This window comes from Liolophura sinensis, chromosome 8, assembly GCF_032854445.1.
Source record: "Liolophura sinensis isolate JHLJ2023 chromosome 8, CUHK_Ljap_v2, whole genome shotgun sequence".
NCBI classification, from domain to species: domain Eukaryota; kingdom Metazoa; phylum Mollusca; class Polyplacophora; order Chitonida; family Chitonidae; genus Liolophura; species Liolophura sinensis.
In genome coordinates this window covers 12,983,244-13,000,337 of record NC_088302.1, presented here as the reverse complement: position 1 = coordinate 13,000,337, position 17,094 = coordinate 12,983,244, and the positions used below count along the sequence as shown (strand labels likewise).

The following is a 17,094-nucleotide window of genomic DNA, read 5'->3' as shown; positions in this document are numbered from 1 at the left end:
TGTATAAATGAAATATTCTTGAATAGGGCATAAAACAGCAAAAGAAATCAAATAATTCGAACATCATTCTGGAGACATTAGATGTGACACCCCACCTAGCCACAGTATGCTGACTGTGAACTGGAGTTGCCTGTGGGAAAGTTCATGTGTATGAACTGGAATTTTTCTTTGTGCAGCTATTCCTATAATTCACATCACTCTGTGCTTTGATAATTAACAAGAAAAAAGTTTACAAAGTTTTGTGAAAGTCGCCTTTGTTCTTTTTCCAAGTGAGATAATGTCAAGATCACCACATTTACTGGTTAAAAAAAAAGACCCTGGTCTTTTTAATTTCAGGGTAGATGCTCTAATCCAGTATGTCGTTATTGTCTCTGTATAGGTTTGGCCAAGGAAGTGACCCATTACCTGATTCCCGATGCTCAGGTGACTACAGATTACCTGGAGATTTTGGAAGTGACAGAGTTGACAGGAATTGTATTTACACAGTCAGTGACAGATTATGTGAGTGTGACTTTTAAATCTGTATTTTTGAAACTTGAAGATCAGTTTTATTCTACAAAGAAAATGAAAAACCCTTGTTGATACATGTTTCTCTGACATGTTGAATTTACATAGCTATGACCACACCGTCCAATGTAAAAAAGGGTTTTCAGCGTATTTATTGTGGTCTCCGTGACCTATGAGGTTATGACGCGAGGACAGAGCAATGACCCAAGAACCTCTCACGAATGCGGTCATTGTGAGTTCCGGTCCTCTGCCGCAACCTGAAGATGACCGTGGGTTTCCCCCAGGCTCTGCCCAGTTTTCACCCACCATAATGTTGGCCTCCATTATGAAATAATGAATCAAGATATATAAATATGTTTTAAAATCTTGTTAAATAGAATGTTTTGCATTTAAATCATAGGCAAAGTGTATATTGTTTATAAAATAAAGATTTAATTACAAAGAATCTGTTTATATTGTAGGTGCAACATGAAGGAGGAAGAAGGCTTCACAACAGATTAAAGTCTCTTATTAAGAATGGGCGGAAAGGCTCTGTTCTGTTTAACAATGAATTCCAGAAATTTTCTTACTGTGAACGTCAGGCTGGAGAGGCGCTTCAAGACTGGCTGACCAGGTTAGTGAGAAAGAAGTAAAGAATAGTTTTATTCAGACAAAAATAGACATACGCAGAAATGAACCAGTGTGTGTAGAGAAATATGAGCAAGTTTTTATGTTCAGAAATACACTGACCATCAGTAAGCAATTCAAAACTGTTTGGCCATTTTAGAATGAAGGCCAGAGAGTGGCTGCCCAGGTTTAGAGAGGAACATGGAAAAATCTTTTCAGAGTTGATGTAGTCCCCAACAAGAAGGCTGTAAGTGCTAATGTTATGCTATATATTAACACCTTGGCGTAAGTGTAAACTGTGTACTGTACAGTGTCCTGTGGATAATTTTGTTTGTGGTTTTTACTACAAAGGATAGTCTTTTTTTTCTTCTCTTTACAGAAGCACTTATCAATCTTCTGTTTGGTACTATGATCACCTGGCTGGGAAAATTCCAATCGTCATGGTTACTGAAAATAGAGAGGTGAGCCAATGAGTTTGAACCGGATTCATCGGTTAGAATTGTTGATTTTTGTTACTGTACATTCTCAGTAATTTCAGATGCATTTTTAGAAAATGTATACCTTGCAGTCGCAGTTATCTTAAGTCATACACTCTCTGTGATGAGTAGGTGATTACTGGTAGTCAGTCAGTGACCTAAGTGTACATCTCCGTCATGCCTCAGTGAGCCTCACCAGATTTGCAAGATGAGACACTGCCGGGTGTGATTAGAGTGCTGTTTTTCAATCATGCCAATGCCATTTAAAACTCTACACACATTAGCAAACCTATATAAACTACAAAATTGCAGAAAAAAGGACGTTTTTGGAATTTTTGCTTGCAACACGTGGGTACATCGCATTTGTAACATATGTATTGATTAGCTGTGTTCATTTGAACGTGAGCTAATAGAATCCCTCTTTGGATATACATGACATGTTGTCAAAACACGTGGTTCTCGAAATTTGAAAGGTAATTATTTGTCATTCATAACAACTAATGGCATTTACAACTAACACGAAGACTATCTGAAATTAAGTTTATTTTAAACGTTGTTGTGTAAACGGGCTGGCAGTAAAACACTATACGAACGCATGCTAGAAATAATTCTGGAGAAACGACAACCACATTACAACTCAATACAAACCTTTCTTAAAGAAAATCAAAGTTTGGCAGAGTTTGACATATATACTCAACTACTGACTTATTTCACGATATGCCTGAGCCCATAATGTGGGCCTTGATGTGTGGTGTGACATACTTTATGCATGTAGGCCTACATCAGAAACAGACAGACATGTTCCCAGGCTACCAGCCTTTGGCAGTTGTGGAGGTTTTATAGCCTACTGGCTGGTGTGCACTCGGTGTTGAATTCTGTATTGTGTAATGTGTGTTTTCCCAAACAGGCGGAAATCTTGGCTTGGAATTTAATTAAGAATACCAATGTTAATAGTTCGTGTCCATTCTTTGGACTCTATGTGACCAGAGGCATCTGGCAATGGCTCCTTCTGATCAGGCCCTGATGAAAAGCTTTTGTTGCCACATTAAAACTAAAACCTGGTTCAAAAGTTTTTTCACAGTAGATAATCGTTCATTCATTAGTCATTTTATGTATCTGTAAGCCGGCCAATGATTTGAAAAGGCTTATCAAAAATATATTATCAGCGGGATACATACAAGCTGTGAATTTCTATAATATTTTAATCATGACTTTTTGTGGTGAGTTTGTTATCTGGTAGTAATTTCTAAAACCAGTACCTGTAGCAGGTGTTGTGCATGAGGTCTTGGTATTTGTAATCCACATACACAGTGCATATTTTGTCTCTCTCACGTTCAACGGAGGAGTTTGTCAAGATACTTTGAACACTTTAATTGAAGCCCAAATGAGGTTTTTGAGGGATGGGTGTTGAGGTACGTGGTAATGTATTTACAGAGGCCACGTCATACCGTGCATCATTCATAACTTTTGAGCATACCTTTACAGTGATTGGTAGATAAATACACGTGGGAATTTGACAATTCCTCTCTTTAATCTAGACAATTTATTAGGACACTGAACAAATGGTATGTACATGTATGGTTTTGAGTCTGCTAATGACCTTCCAGAGCCTCGCATGTCCCAGACCTGCAGGTGCCAGATGAAATGTAAAGGGTTTATATTCTCTTCACTGAACTGGGAAATCAGGTCTGTCATCCTTTCAGTTGGATCTTACCACTTGAGCTTTGTTTTCTGAGCAAACATTGTTTATATATTTTCTGTGAAATTACTGATGCCATTCACAGCACATGTACTCAGAGCTTGATATTCTCTCAAGGTCGTGTGGTACGATAAGTGGGTTTTGAAGGCATTTGTATAGTAAAGGTTAAAGTCTGGTTTAGCTAATTTAATGACATATATACATGAATGTACATATATTACTAACTTTTCAGAAATGCCAGTGGTAATATGTTGCAAACTATCTTTTTAAAATTAATCTAAAAAGAGTGACAGCTAAAGACACAACAGTTAGAAACCTAACCCCTTTTTGTGGATGTAATAAATAATTTGTGATTTGTAAACATTTTATAATTTTCAGTTTCTGGAGGAACATGAGAACAAAAAGATCAATGTTTTTGTGATGGACATGAAGGGTTATCTGGACACATTCTGGTCTCATCTGTCTGGCATTGATGACTTGTTTGAGGCCCTGACAGCCGCTAAAGAGGAGTCTGTCAGTAAAGGTTAGTGGACTTGTATCTCATAACCATGAGTCTGTCAGTAAAGGTTAGTGTACTTGTAACTCATAACCATGAGTCCGCCAAAAAGGTTAGTGGACTTGTATCTCATAACCATGAGTCTGTCAGTAAAGGTTAGTGTACTTGTAACTCATAACCATGAGTCCTTCAAAAGGGTTAGTGTACTTGTAACTCGTAACCATGAGTCTGTCAGTAAAGGTTAGTGTACTTATAACTCGTAACCATGAGTCTGTCAGTAAAGGTTAGTGGACTTGTAACTCGTAACCATGAGTCTGTCAGTAAAGGTTACTGTACTTGTGACCATGAGTGTCAGAAAGGTTTGTGTACTTATAACTCGTAACCATGAGTCTGTCAGTAAAGGTTAGTGGACTTGTAACTCGTAACCATGAGTCTGTCAGTAAAGGTTACTGTACTTGTGACCATGAGTGTCAGAAAGGTTTGTGTACTTATAACTTGTAACCATGAGTCTGTCAGTAAAGGTTAGTGGACTTGTAACTCATAACCATGAATCTGTCAGTAAAGGTTAGTGTACTTGTAACTTCTGTCAGTAAAGGTTAGTGTACTTGTAACTCGTAACCATGAGTCTGCCAGTAAAGATTAGTGTACTTATAACTCGTAAGCATGAGTCTGTCAGTAAAGGTTAGTGGACTTGTAACTCGTAACCATGAATCTGTCAGTAAACGTTAGTGTACTTGTAACTTCTGTCAGTAAAGGTTAGTGTACTTGTAACTCGTAACCATGAGTCTGCCAGTAAAGATTAGTGTACTTATAACTCGTAAGCATGAGTCTGTCAGTAAAGGTTAGTGGACTTGTAACTCGTAACCATGAATCTGTCAGTAAACGTTAGTGTACTTGTAACTTCTGTCAGTAAAGGTTAGTGTACTTGTAACTCGTAACCATGAGTCTGCCAGTAAAGATTAGTGTACTTATAACTCGTAAGCATGAGTCTGTCAGTAAAGGTTAGTGGACTTGTAACTCGTAACCATGAATCTGTCAGTAAACGTTAGTGTACTTGTAACTTCTGTCAGTAAAGGTTAGTTTACTTGTAACTCGTAACCGTGGGCCTGTCAGTAAAGGTTAGTGTACTTGTAACTCGTAACTGTGAGTCTGTCAAAAATGTTAGTGTACTTGTAACCCGTAACCATGAGTCTGTCAAAAAGGTTTGTGTACTTATAACTCGTAACCATGAGTCTGTCAAAAAGGTTTGTGTACTTATAACTTCTGTCAGTAAAGGTTAGTGTACTTGTAACTCGTAACCATGAGTCTGTCAGTAAAGGTTAGTGTACTTGTAACTCGTAACCATTTCAGTTAGTTTAAAGATATGATGCCATGATATTCGTATTGGATACAACCATAAAAATACTTGTATTTATGAGCAGTACAAAACAAAAGGATCCTGCATATAGGAATGGTTAATAAAGAAACATTGAAAGAAATTTGTGTTTCCAACTTTTCCAGTGGTATCAGTTATAAATTTTTGAACTGTATGAAGTTAAAGAAATTTTGCTTTGACGAAAATATTGCTTGTCTTTCAGCCGAAGATGAGTACAGTGGTTATCTCCCCTTGGCTGTGCTGGAGGCTGGCATTAAGGCAGGTCGGTTTGTTCAGGGTAACCTCCACGTCAACAAACACAATCCAATGCAGGAGGCCTTCATCAAAAGAACAAGGTAAAATTGATCACTGTGTATTTCAGGAATAAAGGGTTAAAGGGTTGATCTTGTTTTAGTTTGTACTAGTTTTGGGTAACATGTTACCAGATGTATGTCACACACTGCTTTGCTAGTTTTCATGACATTCAGATCAGTATTTACAAAGCTATCCCCATAAGATACTTAGAATAATGGTGGTTATCTACATATATATATAGTTAAAAGATCATGGTTTCATCCCATCATAATGCTGGTTGCCCTCGTATAAGTGAAATATTGTTGAGTATGGTGTAAGACACCAATCAAACAAATAACATCATGGTTTCCTCCCACCACAATGCTGGCTGCTGTCTTATAAGTGTAATATTCTTGAGTACCACATAAAACACCAGTCAAATAAGCAAAATAAATAAATAAACAATCCTGGTGATACATTTCACATTGCATTTGATTTGCATAGATTAGTATATTATGCATTAGACAGCATTTCTGTTATCATTCTAATGTAATTTTCAGTTTTCCCCAAGTAAAGAATAACTCAGAATTCATAACATGATTTCTAGTGCCTCTATAGTCTGTACTGAAAAGCAGACATCACACACAATTTCTGATATTCTGATAGTCTGATAGTGATTGTGGTGTTATCAAATGATACATGTATTGTACATATCGTTGTTCATTTTTTTTTTTGAAAATATCTTTTGTAGTGCACAATCGGCAAGTGAGGCTTCACATATGGACTCTGATATATTGATACCAGGAATGGGGACAAGAAACCGTGCTATCCATGGAGACTCCGTTGTCGTGGAGTTATTGCCCCGCCCACAGTGGAAAGGAAAGTCATTAGCCATTAAAGAGAATGAAGAGGGTAGGTAGATCCAGGTGTGAGGTGGGATATTTGGAGGGGAAGAATTAGAAGACTGCCCAAGTGTAATCCACCTGCCTCTCCCTCAGTTTTTACCTGCATATATAAAGATGAGGAATGGTTGATTAGAGCACACCTGTACAGTAAAATGACCTTAAGTTTTGCCCATAGACTTGGAAAGTATATTCTGTGATTCATTACGCTGATTGTGGCTCTTACCGACTGGGTGCCGCGTGAAGCCACTGGCGGTGGTCAGGGAATTATATGGACAGTTCCCAAATGTAATAAACAAGCTCACACTTCATTGAGCAGTCAGTTTGTGCTACTGCCGCCAGCAGTTCATGTTTTTCTCAGTTTTATTCATAATGAATTTAGTACATAAAGGTTTACTTCACAAAAGGTGAACCTTGATTGTTTTATGAGCGCCATTTTATGACGAGATTGAGTGTGACCACTGAGTACCTTTATACATGTGGAGTGGCATGTCAAATATCTGTCAAAATGCAGAGCTCTTCATGTACAGAACAATAAATAGAACTTTGCACCCCGTGAATGCTTTATATACTTGTAAACTAGCAGAAGGTGATGACACACGACCTTTAAAGTGACAACTTATAATCAGCAGGGATTGAAATCTCCACATGTCTATTATAACCATTGATGGCAGGAGTTCGCATACCCGTAATCAGAAAAAATGCACTTTATTTTGCTATATGGTCAGTCAGTGTTGTGCAAACACCTAATATGTCAACAACACCGACAAATCCTGTCTGGCTCCCGATATGTCGGACACTCACACAGTGCTGCCTTAAAGTTGATAATCGTGGTAGTTTTCACAAACCTTGCTTAGAGTAGGTTTTCTGTGTTACATGGGAGGTTCCCAATTTCAAAATGCGGGAACCGAAAGGTAACTCTTCTGCAGTAGGTGGACAGTTCTGATTGTAACAAAACAGAATGTGTGTGTTGAGTGACATACTTCCTTCAAATTATACGGGAGGCTGGTGACAAATATTTCTCAGTGAAATCCATTTGTACCTGAAATACATGTGGCATGGCCATGAATCTAGACATGGTTTGCACTTTATAGGTTTGTAATATTCATGGCCTGACTTGATACTTTCTTTGGTTTAATTCATGGGTATGATTAGAAATGCACATGGACTAGTCGAGAGATCTACATGCCTCGTTGTCAGTGGCTCGACCCCATGTTGCGCAGATTGGTGACCATAGCTGCCATGCAGGATAATGAATTGGGCAGGGGCTAATCACCCTCTTCTGTCATCTTGCTGCTAACTCAGCCCATGTGAAAATTAACAGGATTCGACGGGTGAAACTTTTCGTCATTTACCATAGTTGTTGATGGGTTATTAACGTGTGGGGCTGGGGATACAGGTGTCTCATGATGTCACCATTGACTTCATTTCTTCGATATATTTAATCAGCTTTAATTTCAAAATCATATTGAAAGACCTAATGCTACAAAATTACCATTTTAGGTACACTCCTACAGTCTCTAACCATAGATGTTGTGATTTGTCACCTAATATCTGGGTTTCCTCCCCCCATAATCCTGGCAGCCATCGTAAAAATGAAATTTTCTTGAGTAAGGCCTATAGCTCAAATCAAGTTAACAAATAACTCAGAATGCAGGTTTCTCTGGCTAGACTGCCTTTTTTTTTTATAAAATATCAGCAATTCTTTCTTCTTTCTTTGTTATTGTTTGCTTAACCTTGTATTTGTAGGCTATACAGCTTCAAGGTCAAATTTACTTGTTTCTCTTTCTTTGACTTGGAAGAATCTGGAAATACAATTTTTGTAGAATTTCGCTTTTGTAAAGAAGTCTTTTGTTTGCCATCTAAACACTCTCCGATGATTTTATCTTTTCCAGAACAGCTGTCTAATGTATCAGGTAATGTTAGGTCGGGTTCTTAAAAGTTGTTTATAACTGACACCAGCTTCTCCTTGCTCTGGCGATCCCCTTGTTAAACTAGCCTTTAAAACCAGCCTTTATCTCCATCCAGCTCTAAAAGACACAAGAACTATTTTATTATCCCTTCCTGCCTCAAGCTTGTGTTTTCCGGGTTATTTGCACTTGATTTGTTACCATTACTGAAGGCATTTTTATTTGGCTATTATCAAGCTTTTCTAGGTATTATTAAAGAGAGATTTGAAGCTATATTCAGCTTTAATGCCTAACAGCTGGTGTGCGTAAAAATTGAACAGTGACACCAGTTTATGCAAGTAGAAAAGTTTGGTTAGACATTGTCCTCATTTATATGTATACCATTGTGAAAAGAGAATTTGTGATCAATTTGTATGAAAATACAAGTAAGTTTAGTTCAGTTTAACTTTAGAGGATTTATGAACCATTATCAGAAATGGTCATAGCCCAAGAACAAATGCATGTATATATTTATTATATGTACATATTATCTCTATTTTAATCTGATTTGTAGATAACAGCCCATTTGAAGTATTGTCTGAATTATGCAGAACTGTTTAAAAAAATTCACACATTATCCTCAAAGTAAAACTATTACATAGATGTAGACACTGAAACTGTTTACGAGCTCTCATCCGACCCAAGCCCCACCTCATCCAACTCCAGTCCCCCTCTCTTACATAACTCTTTCTCCCATGCTCCCCATAGTTTTCCTTCATTGTATGTCCTCTACACCTTCTCTTTTGTTCTGGCTTTCCCAGGTACCTCTCCAGAGGAAGAGGAAGACATGGGAGATGTGATGCCCACGGGGCGTGTTGTGGGAATCCTACAGAGGAACTGGAGGGATTATGTAGTCTCCTTCAGTCAGGATGAGGTGTGTTTAAACAGTCGCTGGAGCTTCACGTGTGGTAGGATCATGAAATTTAGGAAATTTGTGTCTGAATTCCACAAATATTGTTTCAGAAGCTTCCCTTTTAGTGAACAGTAATCATGGTTTTAGAAATTTCATACCTTTTCATGTGTTGCAAGGTGTTTATTCAAGCATATTCTGAAGGCATTATTCAGTGTAGACTGATAAATAAGTTTTAATAAATAAGTTTTGTGTCTAAAATCTAATTACAAATGTGCATAAATTGCTGTTTCATATGGGAAAAGGTTGAGGAATCAGGGTAGCACAATACACCTTTACCTCATTATATCACACCTCATTACAACACGAGATTTAATATGGTCGCAAATATGTCCCCCAAATATTTTTTACCAAGTTAGCATGGTAGGCAGAATTGTCTCCGAGCAAGAGCGGAGAGTTGTAACGAAGTAGAGATACATCAAAACAGGATGTAAGGTCAAAGGTTAGTGTATGTATTTATTTATTTATTTGATTGGTGTTTTACGCCTTACTCAAGAATATTTCACTTATACAAGGGCGGCCAGTATTATGGTGGGTGGAAACCGGGCAGAGCCCGGGGGAAACCCATGACCATCCACAGGTTGCTGTTCATTCATTCTTGATTATGGTGTCACCACAATACGGCTGAAATATCACCAATGTTGCCATTGTCATTTATTCTTTCTCGTTCATGGTGTCACCATGATACGGCTGAAATGTCACCAATGTGGCCATAATCATTCATTCATTCTTGATTATGGTGTCAACACGATATGGCTGAAATATCACCAAAGTTGCCATAGTCATTCATTCATTCTCGTTTATGGTGTCAACACAGCACGGCTGAAATGTCACCAATGTGGCCATAATCATTCATTCATTCTTGATTAAGGTGTCACCACGATATGGCTTAAATGTCACCAATGTGACCATAATCATTCATTCATTCATTCTTGATAGTGGTGTAATAGTTAATATAACTGAAGGGAGGAGGCTTGTAATCTGGCACTTTCTCTGTTCATTCTTCAGGCTGGACAGAAAAATCCCGGCCGTGCAGGTAAAGTGTTGGTGATCCCGTGGGACTATAGGATACCGAAGATCCGAATCAGCACTAGACAGGTGGATACCCTGAGGGAATGCAGGTAGGTTCACTTTGAAGCCTGGAATTACATTATTTACCCTAAAATAAAGGTCATGTAATATTACTGTAAATCTTTCACCTGTTCGACCTCTAAATCACTTTTTTCTGTGGAATTTATGCATACAATTATTATGAAAATGATGCCTCCAAAGATGCAAAAACTGTGCAAATTATTTCTCTACACCCATAGTTCTCTCAGAATGTTTAAAAATATTTTTCACAGTGGTGGTTGAAAAGGTCAAAGAATTAGGGGACATTAAGTGGAAAAACTTACATTTATCCAGTGTCCTCATGATCATTATACATTTAGCTTCCAAAAAAACCTGAAAACACCATTTTGACTTTCACGGGTGAAATTCATCTATGAAATATACCATAAGTTATTGAAACATGGCGGCAAACAACAAATCTTAAAACAGCTGACCCTTCTCTCCATTTGACTGATCTAATAATAACCAGGCCTGTCCAACATGTTCAGTCATGTTTACTTTAATACCGGGCCTACTTGAAGGGTAAAATTGCGGTGTCACCAAATATCAAGTATTCTAATGAGCTAATGTGGAATTTACACTATATTCATTCTCAACTGTGATCGGTTATATGTCATGTCACTGTCCTGCTACAACGAGAGACTTCTATATTCCAATATACAAAGTACACTATGAAGTGACCAATCACAGCTCAGTGGCTGATGTTGTTGTGTGTACAGGATTATTGTGAGGATAGACTCCTGGCCTGCAGACTCCGCCTACCCTAACGGCCACCTGGTGAAGAGTTTAGGAACTATCGGTGACATTGAGACAGAGGTCGCCGCTCTTCTGGTGGAGAACACCATAACAGTGGCGCCATTCTCTGATGGTCAGGTATGTTTTATTCCATGCACAAACTAAGTTGTTTTATGTGTTTTCGCATGTTTGCAAGGTGTTTATTTAAGCGTATTTGAAAGGCATTATTCTGTGTAGACTGGTTTGTGAAACCCTGAAATGAGCCAATCCAACCCATGAAGTTTTCTCTCCAAAATCAAACTAACAATATGCATAAAGTGCAATGAAAATTGCTCTTTCATATGAGGAAAGGCTGAGGAATTAGGGTATTAATGTATTTGAATGTTAGTGGTTTACTCCTTGCGCTTCTCTGATAAACCTGATTGTTGCTCTGTATTAAAGAAAAGACAACAAGTCATATAGCCTTACTGATTACGGAAGAGGTGTGGAAACATAGACCGGAGCAGCCACAGCTATTTTTTTCTGATGTGCTTTGAAAACACGTCGCATCCTCACATGCGACGCGTCACTTGTCGTTAAAAGGTCATAATGAGTGTAGGTGACCACTAACCAGCTGCACACTCAGGTTATAAAAATAACTTGCACTTGATTGGTTTAAATTGCTAATGGCATGAAAAGACATGCTTTTTATATTTTGTTCGAGATAGTTCATCATACGTACATTTGGTCCAGTCTTTTTTTTTTAAACGAAAAAGTCTTGACTATGGTGGTAAGCACAAAATCAAATAGATAAATAAATGATGGAAATGTTTGTATTTTTTTGTGTGTATACTTTGATTTTTAAGTAAAACATTGTGACATTTTGAATGGATTATGTGATGAAAAAGGATAAGTTGAAAAGTAAGATTTTATGAAGAAGACTGAAAGTGTTTGCCAGAAAACAGCAGCTTGTCAATGACTCAGATAAAACTGAAAACTGAAAGAAAAGCTTATACAGCATTCTATGTCAAATGATGTACCCACAATCAACAGAGTTTTGTTCTTTTTCAGCTGAAGGAGCTCCCTGTGAACAGTGAGGATGACCCCTGGGTCATGGAGCCCATTGAGGTGTCTCGTCGCAAAGATTTGAGAACATCTCACCTCATTTTTAGTATTGACCCCAAGGGCTGTGAAGATGTGGATGACACCCTTTCTGTCAGGTAATAAGTGAAGGTCACTGGTACTATGGTGATACATATGAAACTGACCAACTTTTTACCAACTGATATCAGCTGTAGTACAGAAGGGTACTTAGTTGTGGAAAAATGATGGAAAATTATGTGTATTATACAAAATGTCATTTGTTTTTGGGTCAAATTTGCAAAGCACAGTTCAATGCTTTCATGAATTTATTGGTGATTTTATATACACGTAACTGTCAATCGATTTACATTTCTTAAAATGCTTCCATTTTCTTTGGCAGAAAACTTCCTAATGGGCATTTAGAACTAGGTGTTCACATTGCAGACGTAACCTATTTTGTTCCATCAGGGTCACTGACTGACCTTGAAGCGCAGTCAAGATCAACCACTGTGTACCTGGCAGATCGCCGTTACGACATGTTACCTGGAGTCCTAAGCTCTGACCTCTGTTCTCTCATCAGTAATGTGGACAGGTAATGATTGTATTCTGATTGATTGGCTACCATAATTGATGCCTGGGGGGCCTCTGTGACCAAGGTGGTTAGCACACCAGCGTGGTACAATGACCCAGGAGCTTCTCACCAATGCTGTCATTGTGAGTTCAAGTCCAGCTCATGCTGATTTCTTCTCTGGCCATACGTGGGAAGGTCTGCCAGATGGTTATGGGTTTCCACCAGGTTTCTTCCCACCATAGTGCTGGCCGCCATCATATACATGTAAGTGAAATATTCTCGAGTATAGCGTAAAACACCAATCATATAAATAAATAAATAAATAAATAAGTAAGTCATTGATGTCTGAATCTCTATGTCATCAATAATGCGAACAGATTTCTGATTACATCAATTACAGGTATGTTGTTACAGGTCATTCTATGTTGTGGAGGGAGTGATAATGTTTATTCTACACTGTATTGATTGCGAGCTGCAGTTATTCATTCTCTTAATCTGTATGAGAGAAAAAAGAATGTGAATGATAGTGTGTTAAGTCAATACATGTATATTGTTTACTTCCTCATGTACAAATTTGTCTTGATAATGACAGATTAATTCATGTTTGTCTGTTTCCTGTTGTTCAGTTGGGTCTGTGTCCTATTTCTTGTTTGTGTGTTCATTTTTTAAGACTGTTTTTTTGTAAGTTTTAGGACAGATATTAGTAGTGCTGAAAGCAAAAAATTTTTGAGATTTTTTGAAAAGTAAAGATGTGAATATATACTATCCAAAAAAAAGAAACGCATAGGTGTTTTGTTTTATTTTAAAATGAAATAAATACATCTTGTCTTCATTTCATGAGCAAAATGTGTTTTAATATTGTTAATAGTCACAGTTAGCACACATTTTATTCCTCAAAACATTTCTTAGTTGAAAATGTTGAGTTTGGAGGCCGTTTTTGGAAGAAGTAAAAAATACAGCACCACACTGCATCACGTGCAGTCTTACACGCCGAACTTATGCATGGAAAGCATGCAGTGTGTGACTATAAAACTGCAACTTCGGGCCGGAAATCGGCGTCTTTCAAGTGGTGTTTTCAAGCTGATTCAACATGCCACGTCTTGACACTGTCACAAGAAATATTGCCATTGGAAGACTTCAAGCTGGAGAGTCCCAATCGTCCATTTCTAGGCGTCTACACGTCAGCCAGAGCACGATTTCACGGCTTACTGCCCGCTACAACAATACTGGGACAAAAAATGACCGTCGGCGTTCAGGTCGACCACGTGTCACTACAGCAGCCCAAGATCGCTACATATGGGTCCTCCATTTGCGTGACCGTTGTGCTACAGCTGAAAGCACAGCAGCCAGCATACCGGGACTGAGGAGGATATCAGGTCAGACAGTGCGGAACAGGCTGAGGGAACATGGACTGAGAGCCAGGAGGCCCTATGTTGGGATCGTGCTGCGTCCTCACCATCGCGCCAATCGCCTCCGATGGTGTAACAACGTGACTGCATGGAATCTACGCAACTGGCGACGCATTTGGTTCAGTGATGAGTCCAGATTCCTATTGCAGAGACGTGATGGTAGAAACCGGGTTTACAGACGTGCTCACGAACGTTATGCCCCTAACTGCGTACGCCAAGTGGACAGATTTGGTGGAGGGAGTGTGATGATGTGGGCAGCAATATCGTATACTGGTCGTACAAATCTTGTCCACGTTCAGGGAAATCTTACGGCCGTACGCTACCGAGACACCATCCTGCAGCCACACCTCTTACCTGTCATTGACGTTCAGCGAGAGTTGTTCCAGCAGGACAACGCCAGACCGCACACGGCACGTGTCACAAGGGACTTCCTCGCCGAAAACAATGTAAATGTGCTACCCTGGCCGTCCCGTTCCCCGGATCTTAACCCAATTGAGCATCTGTGGGATGAACTTGATCGACGTCTACGCCAACGTCAACCTCAACCCCAAACGCTTCAAGAGCAAGTTGCATGTTTGCAGGAGGAGTGGCAGAACATTCCCCAGGCCTCTATCCAGCGTCTCATCCAGTCCATGACAAGGCGTGTCAGAACTGTTATTCGTGCCCGTGGTGGTTACAACAGATACTGACATTCCACTCAAGTGGAAGACTCATTGTGAGTGTCTTACCTCAAGTTGATGGCCTTGTTGTCTAGATATGGACCCTTCCTTAATCTGTGTAAAAAAATATTTGCAGAATAGCAATTCTTATTTAGTTATGCATAATTGAAAAGACTGCATCACCTCCGCAAAAAACCGGGTTATGCGTTTCTTTTTTTGGATAGTATATTATTCATTAGATGGACTGACCATGTGAGAAAAAAAAGAAACTACCCTAAGCGACCACAAATTTTGTCCATGACTAACTCCATGACCATTTTTCCTGATTCTGAGAGTTCTGGTTGATTTTAGAAAGGTGTTTTGAGGTTTGCTTGGAACGTGGGGTGACACTCTACTGGAAAATTGCAAGTTTCAGCACCGAAGTAATATCCTGGGACATTTATTTGCCTCTAAATATGCACTTTTGTGGACAAAGTTTTAGGTCATTTAGTGTAAATATTCCTGTTACAGTGACATGTATATTCACTGAAAAGAACAGACCAGGTGTCCCCAAAAGTAGAAGAATTAGCTTCTTCTGTATCTTTTGCCTGTGGCTCTGATTTCCTTCACCAGGTTTGCAGTGAGTGTGATATGGGAGCTGGACCAGCAGATGGAGGTGGTGGGCGTGTGGTATGGTAGAACAGTCATCCGGTCACAGTATAAGCTCTTCTATGAGGTACCTATAAATACAAGATTATGTCATTCAACCCAACCTCCGTAAGCTGGGAAATGTTAATGGTGCTCTCACTAATTTTTCCCTGGAATTATTTTACTCTAATTCCTCAACAATTTTACATATAAAAGAGCAACGTCAGCACAATTTTTGTGCATGTTTAATTTGATTTTGTAGCCAAAACTACTTGGGTTGAATTGGCCATGAGGGCTTTACAAAGAGTATAATTTTACCAGTTTTACCAGTTAAATAAGTAATTGATGTCTGGACAATAATGTGAACAGATATTGGTTGATCTCATTTGATCTTTGATATCTGATTTCATCAGTCAGAGATATGTTAACAGGTGGGGAGTGATAATAATCATTCTACATTTTATTGATTACGGGCTGCAGTCTGAGAAAAAACAGGATGTGAATGATAGTATTTCATCCAGAATACATTGTACAGCTGTATGCATGAATAAACATCTTACAAACATGCAAAAAGGTTGAATGAGAAAAATTCTAAAATTACAGTAAAACATAAATGGACAATGTTGATTTTAACTTTTTTTTGTATTATTGTGAATGTTAATTTGGATAAAAAAGTACATGAATGGAAAGAAAATTTGATCCTAGAAAGTGTACTATTATATTATTGTTACGTGATATGATTTAATTCACAGATTGCACAAGCGATGCATGATGGGATGTCAGATGAAGAATTAGTTGCAAACATTCCTGAGTTACAAAAGTTGCATGGTGATACCCTGAACAAAAGGTGTGGTTATTGCTGTCTTTTATCAGTTTCTTTATGTGTAAACCACGTCGTAAAATAATGTAGTTGCAGTCTTATCACATCATGCATTCATCATATTAAACATATGGCAGTTTAAAACTTGAATACCTATTAGGCAGGCAAGTAGATCTCTTATTTGGATTGTAAGTTTGTTAGCATGGCATTGAACATTGCTTTCACTATTATTTTGGTCATATTATGTTTGTTTTCATGTATCGAATTTCAGTGCTGACATATCAATAGTGGAGCTTCACTGGAACACTATCCTGAAGATGCCAAACATGACACCCCATTAATTTATCAATTACAAACACCCTGAAAATCAAAATATTATACCTATTCCTTAAATCTGAGCACCAAACAAGGAAGTACCAAGATTGCCTCAGAGAAAGTTCAAAGAGCTTTTTCAGTGTCTTGTATGTGCTAACAGCAGGTTAACGTGATAAAGGTCGAGATAATCTGAATTGCTTTCATAAATTGTAAAAAAAAAAATTGTACGAAGACGGCTGTTGTTAGTTTTGGAGGATAACACGGAAACAAACGTTTTCAGTCATTTGACACTTGCTGTCACCCAGGGCTGACGTGACATTGTACTTTCAAACATGCATGACATCATCATGACATCAGAATAAATGCCTTGCTTGACGCCTCATCTGCGTGATTCATTGTCACATAAGGAATATTATCACGTCATATCAGGAATATTTTACAGAAACTGGCGAAGATTTTGTGTTTGAGGACTCTTCAGTTATATGGGTTAAGTAGTGTTATTCATATTTATATTCATATAAATATTTTTGAACCGTGCTGTTATCTTTGTTCCATAGGGTATTTTCATATCATTTTACTGGTTCTCATAGGAC

The 17,094-nt window shown here is 38.3% G+C and overlaps 1 protein-coding gene across 2 annotated transcripts in view; it reads left to right on the top strand.

Annotated features, from left to right (window-relative positions):
- LOC135472178 (DIS3-like exonuclease 1) overlaps positions 1-17,094 on the top strand; it is a 30,246-nt gene that overhangs the window by 2,971 nt on the left and 10,181 nt on the right. Inside the window, exons 3-16 of one of the 2 annotated variants that reach the window (XM_064751553.1) lie at positions 380-501; positions 969-1,120; positions 1,493-1,574; positions 3,667-3,811; positions 5,362-5,494; positions 6,184-6,344; positions 8,230-8,250; positions 9,045-9,157; positions 10,202-10,314; positions 11,023-11,176; positions 12,089-12,237; positions 12,501-12,692; positions 15,352-15,454; positions 16,119-16,213. In XM_064751553.1, coding sequence (XP_064607623.1) covers positions 380-501; positions 969-1,120; positions 1,493-1,574; positions 3,667-3,811; positions 5,362-5,494; positions 6,184-6,344; positions 8,230-8,250; positions 9,045-9,157; positions 10,202-10,314; positions 11,023-11,176; positions 12,089-12,237; positions 12,501-12,692; positions 15,352-15,454; positions 16,119-16,213 — 1,735 coding nt within the window. The remainder of the gene's footprint in view (positions 1-379; positions 502-968; positions 1,121-1,492; positions 1,575-3,666; positions 3,812-5,361; positions 5,495-6,183; positions 6,345-8,229; positions 8,251-9,044; positions 9,158-10,201; positions 10,315-11,022; positions 11,177-12,088; positions 12,238-12,500; positions 12,693-15,351; positions 15,455-16,118; positions 16,214-17,094) is intronic. The other variant, XM_064751554.1, reaches the window with a different exon arrangement.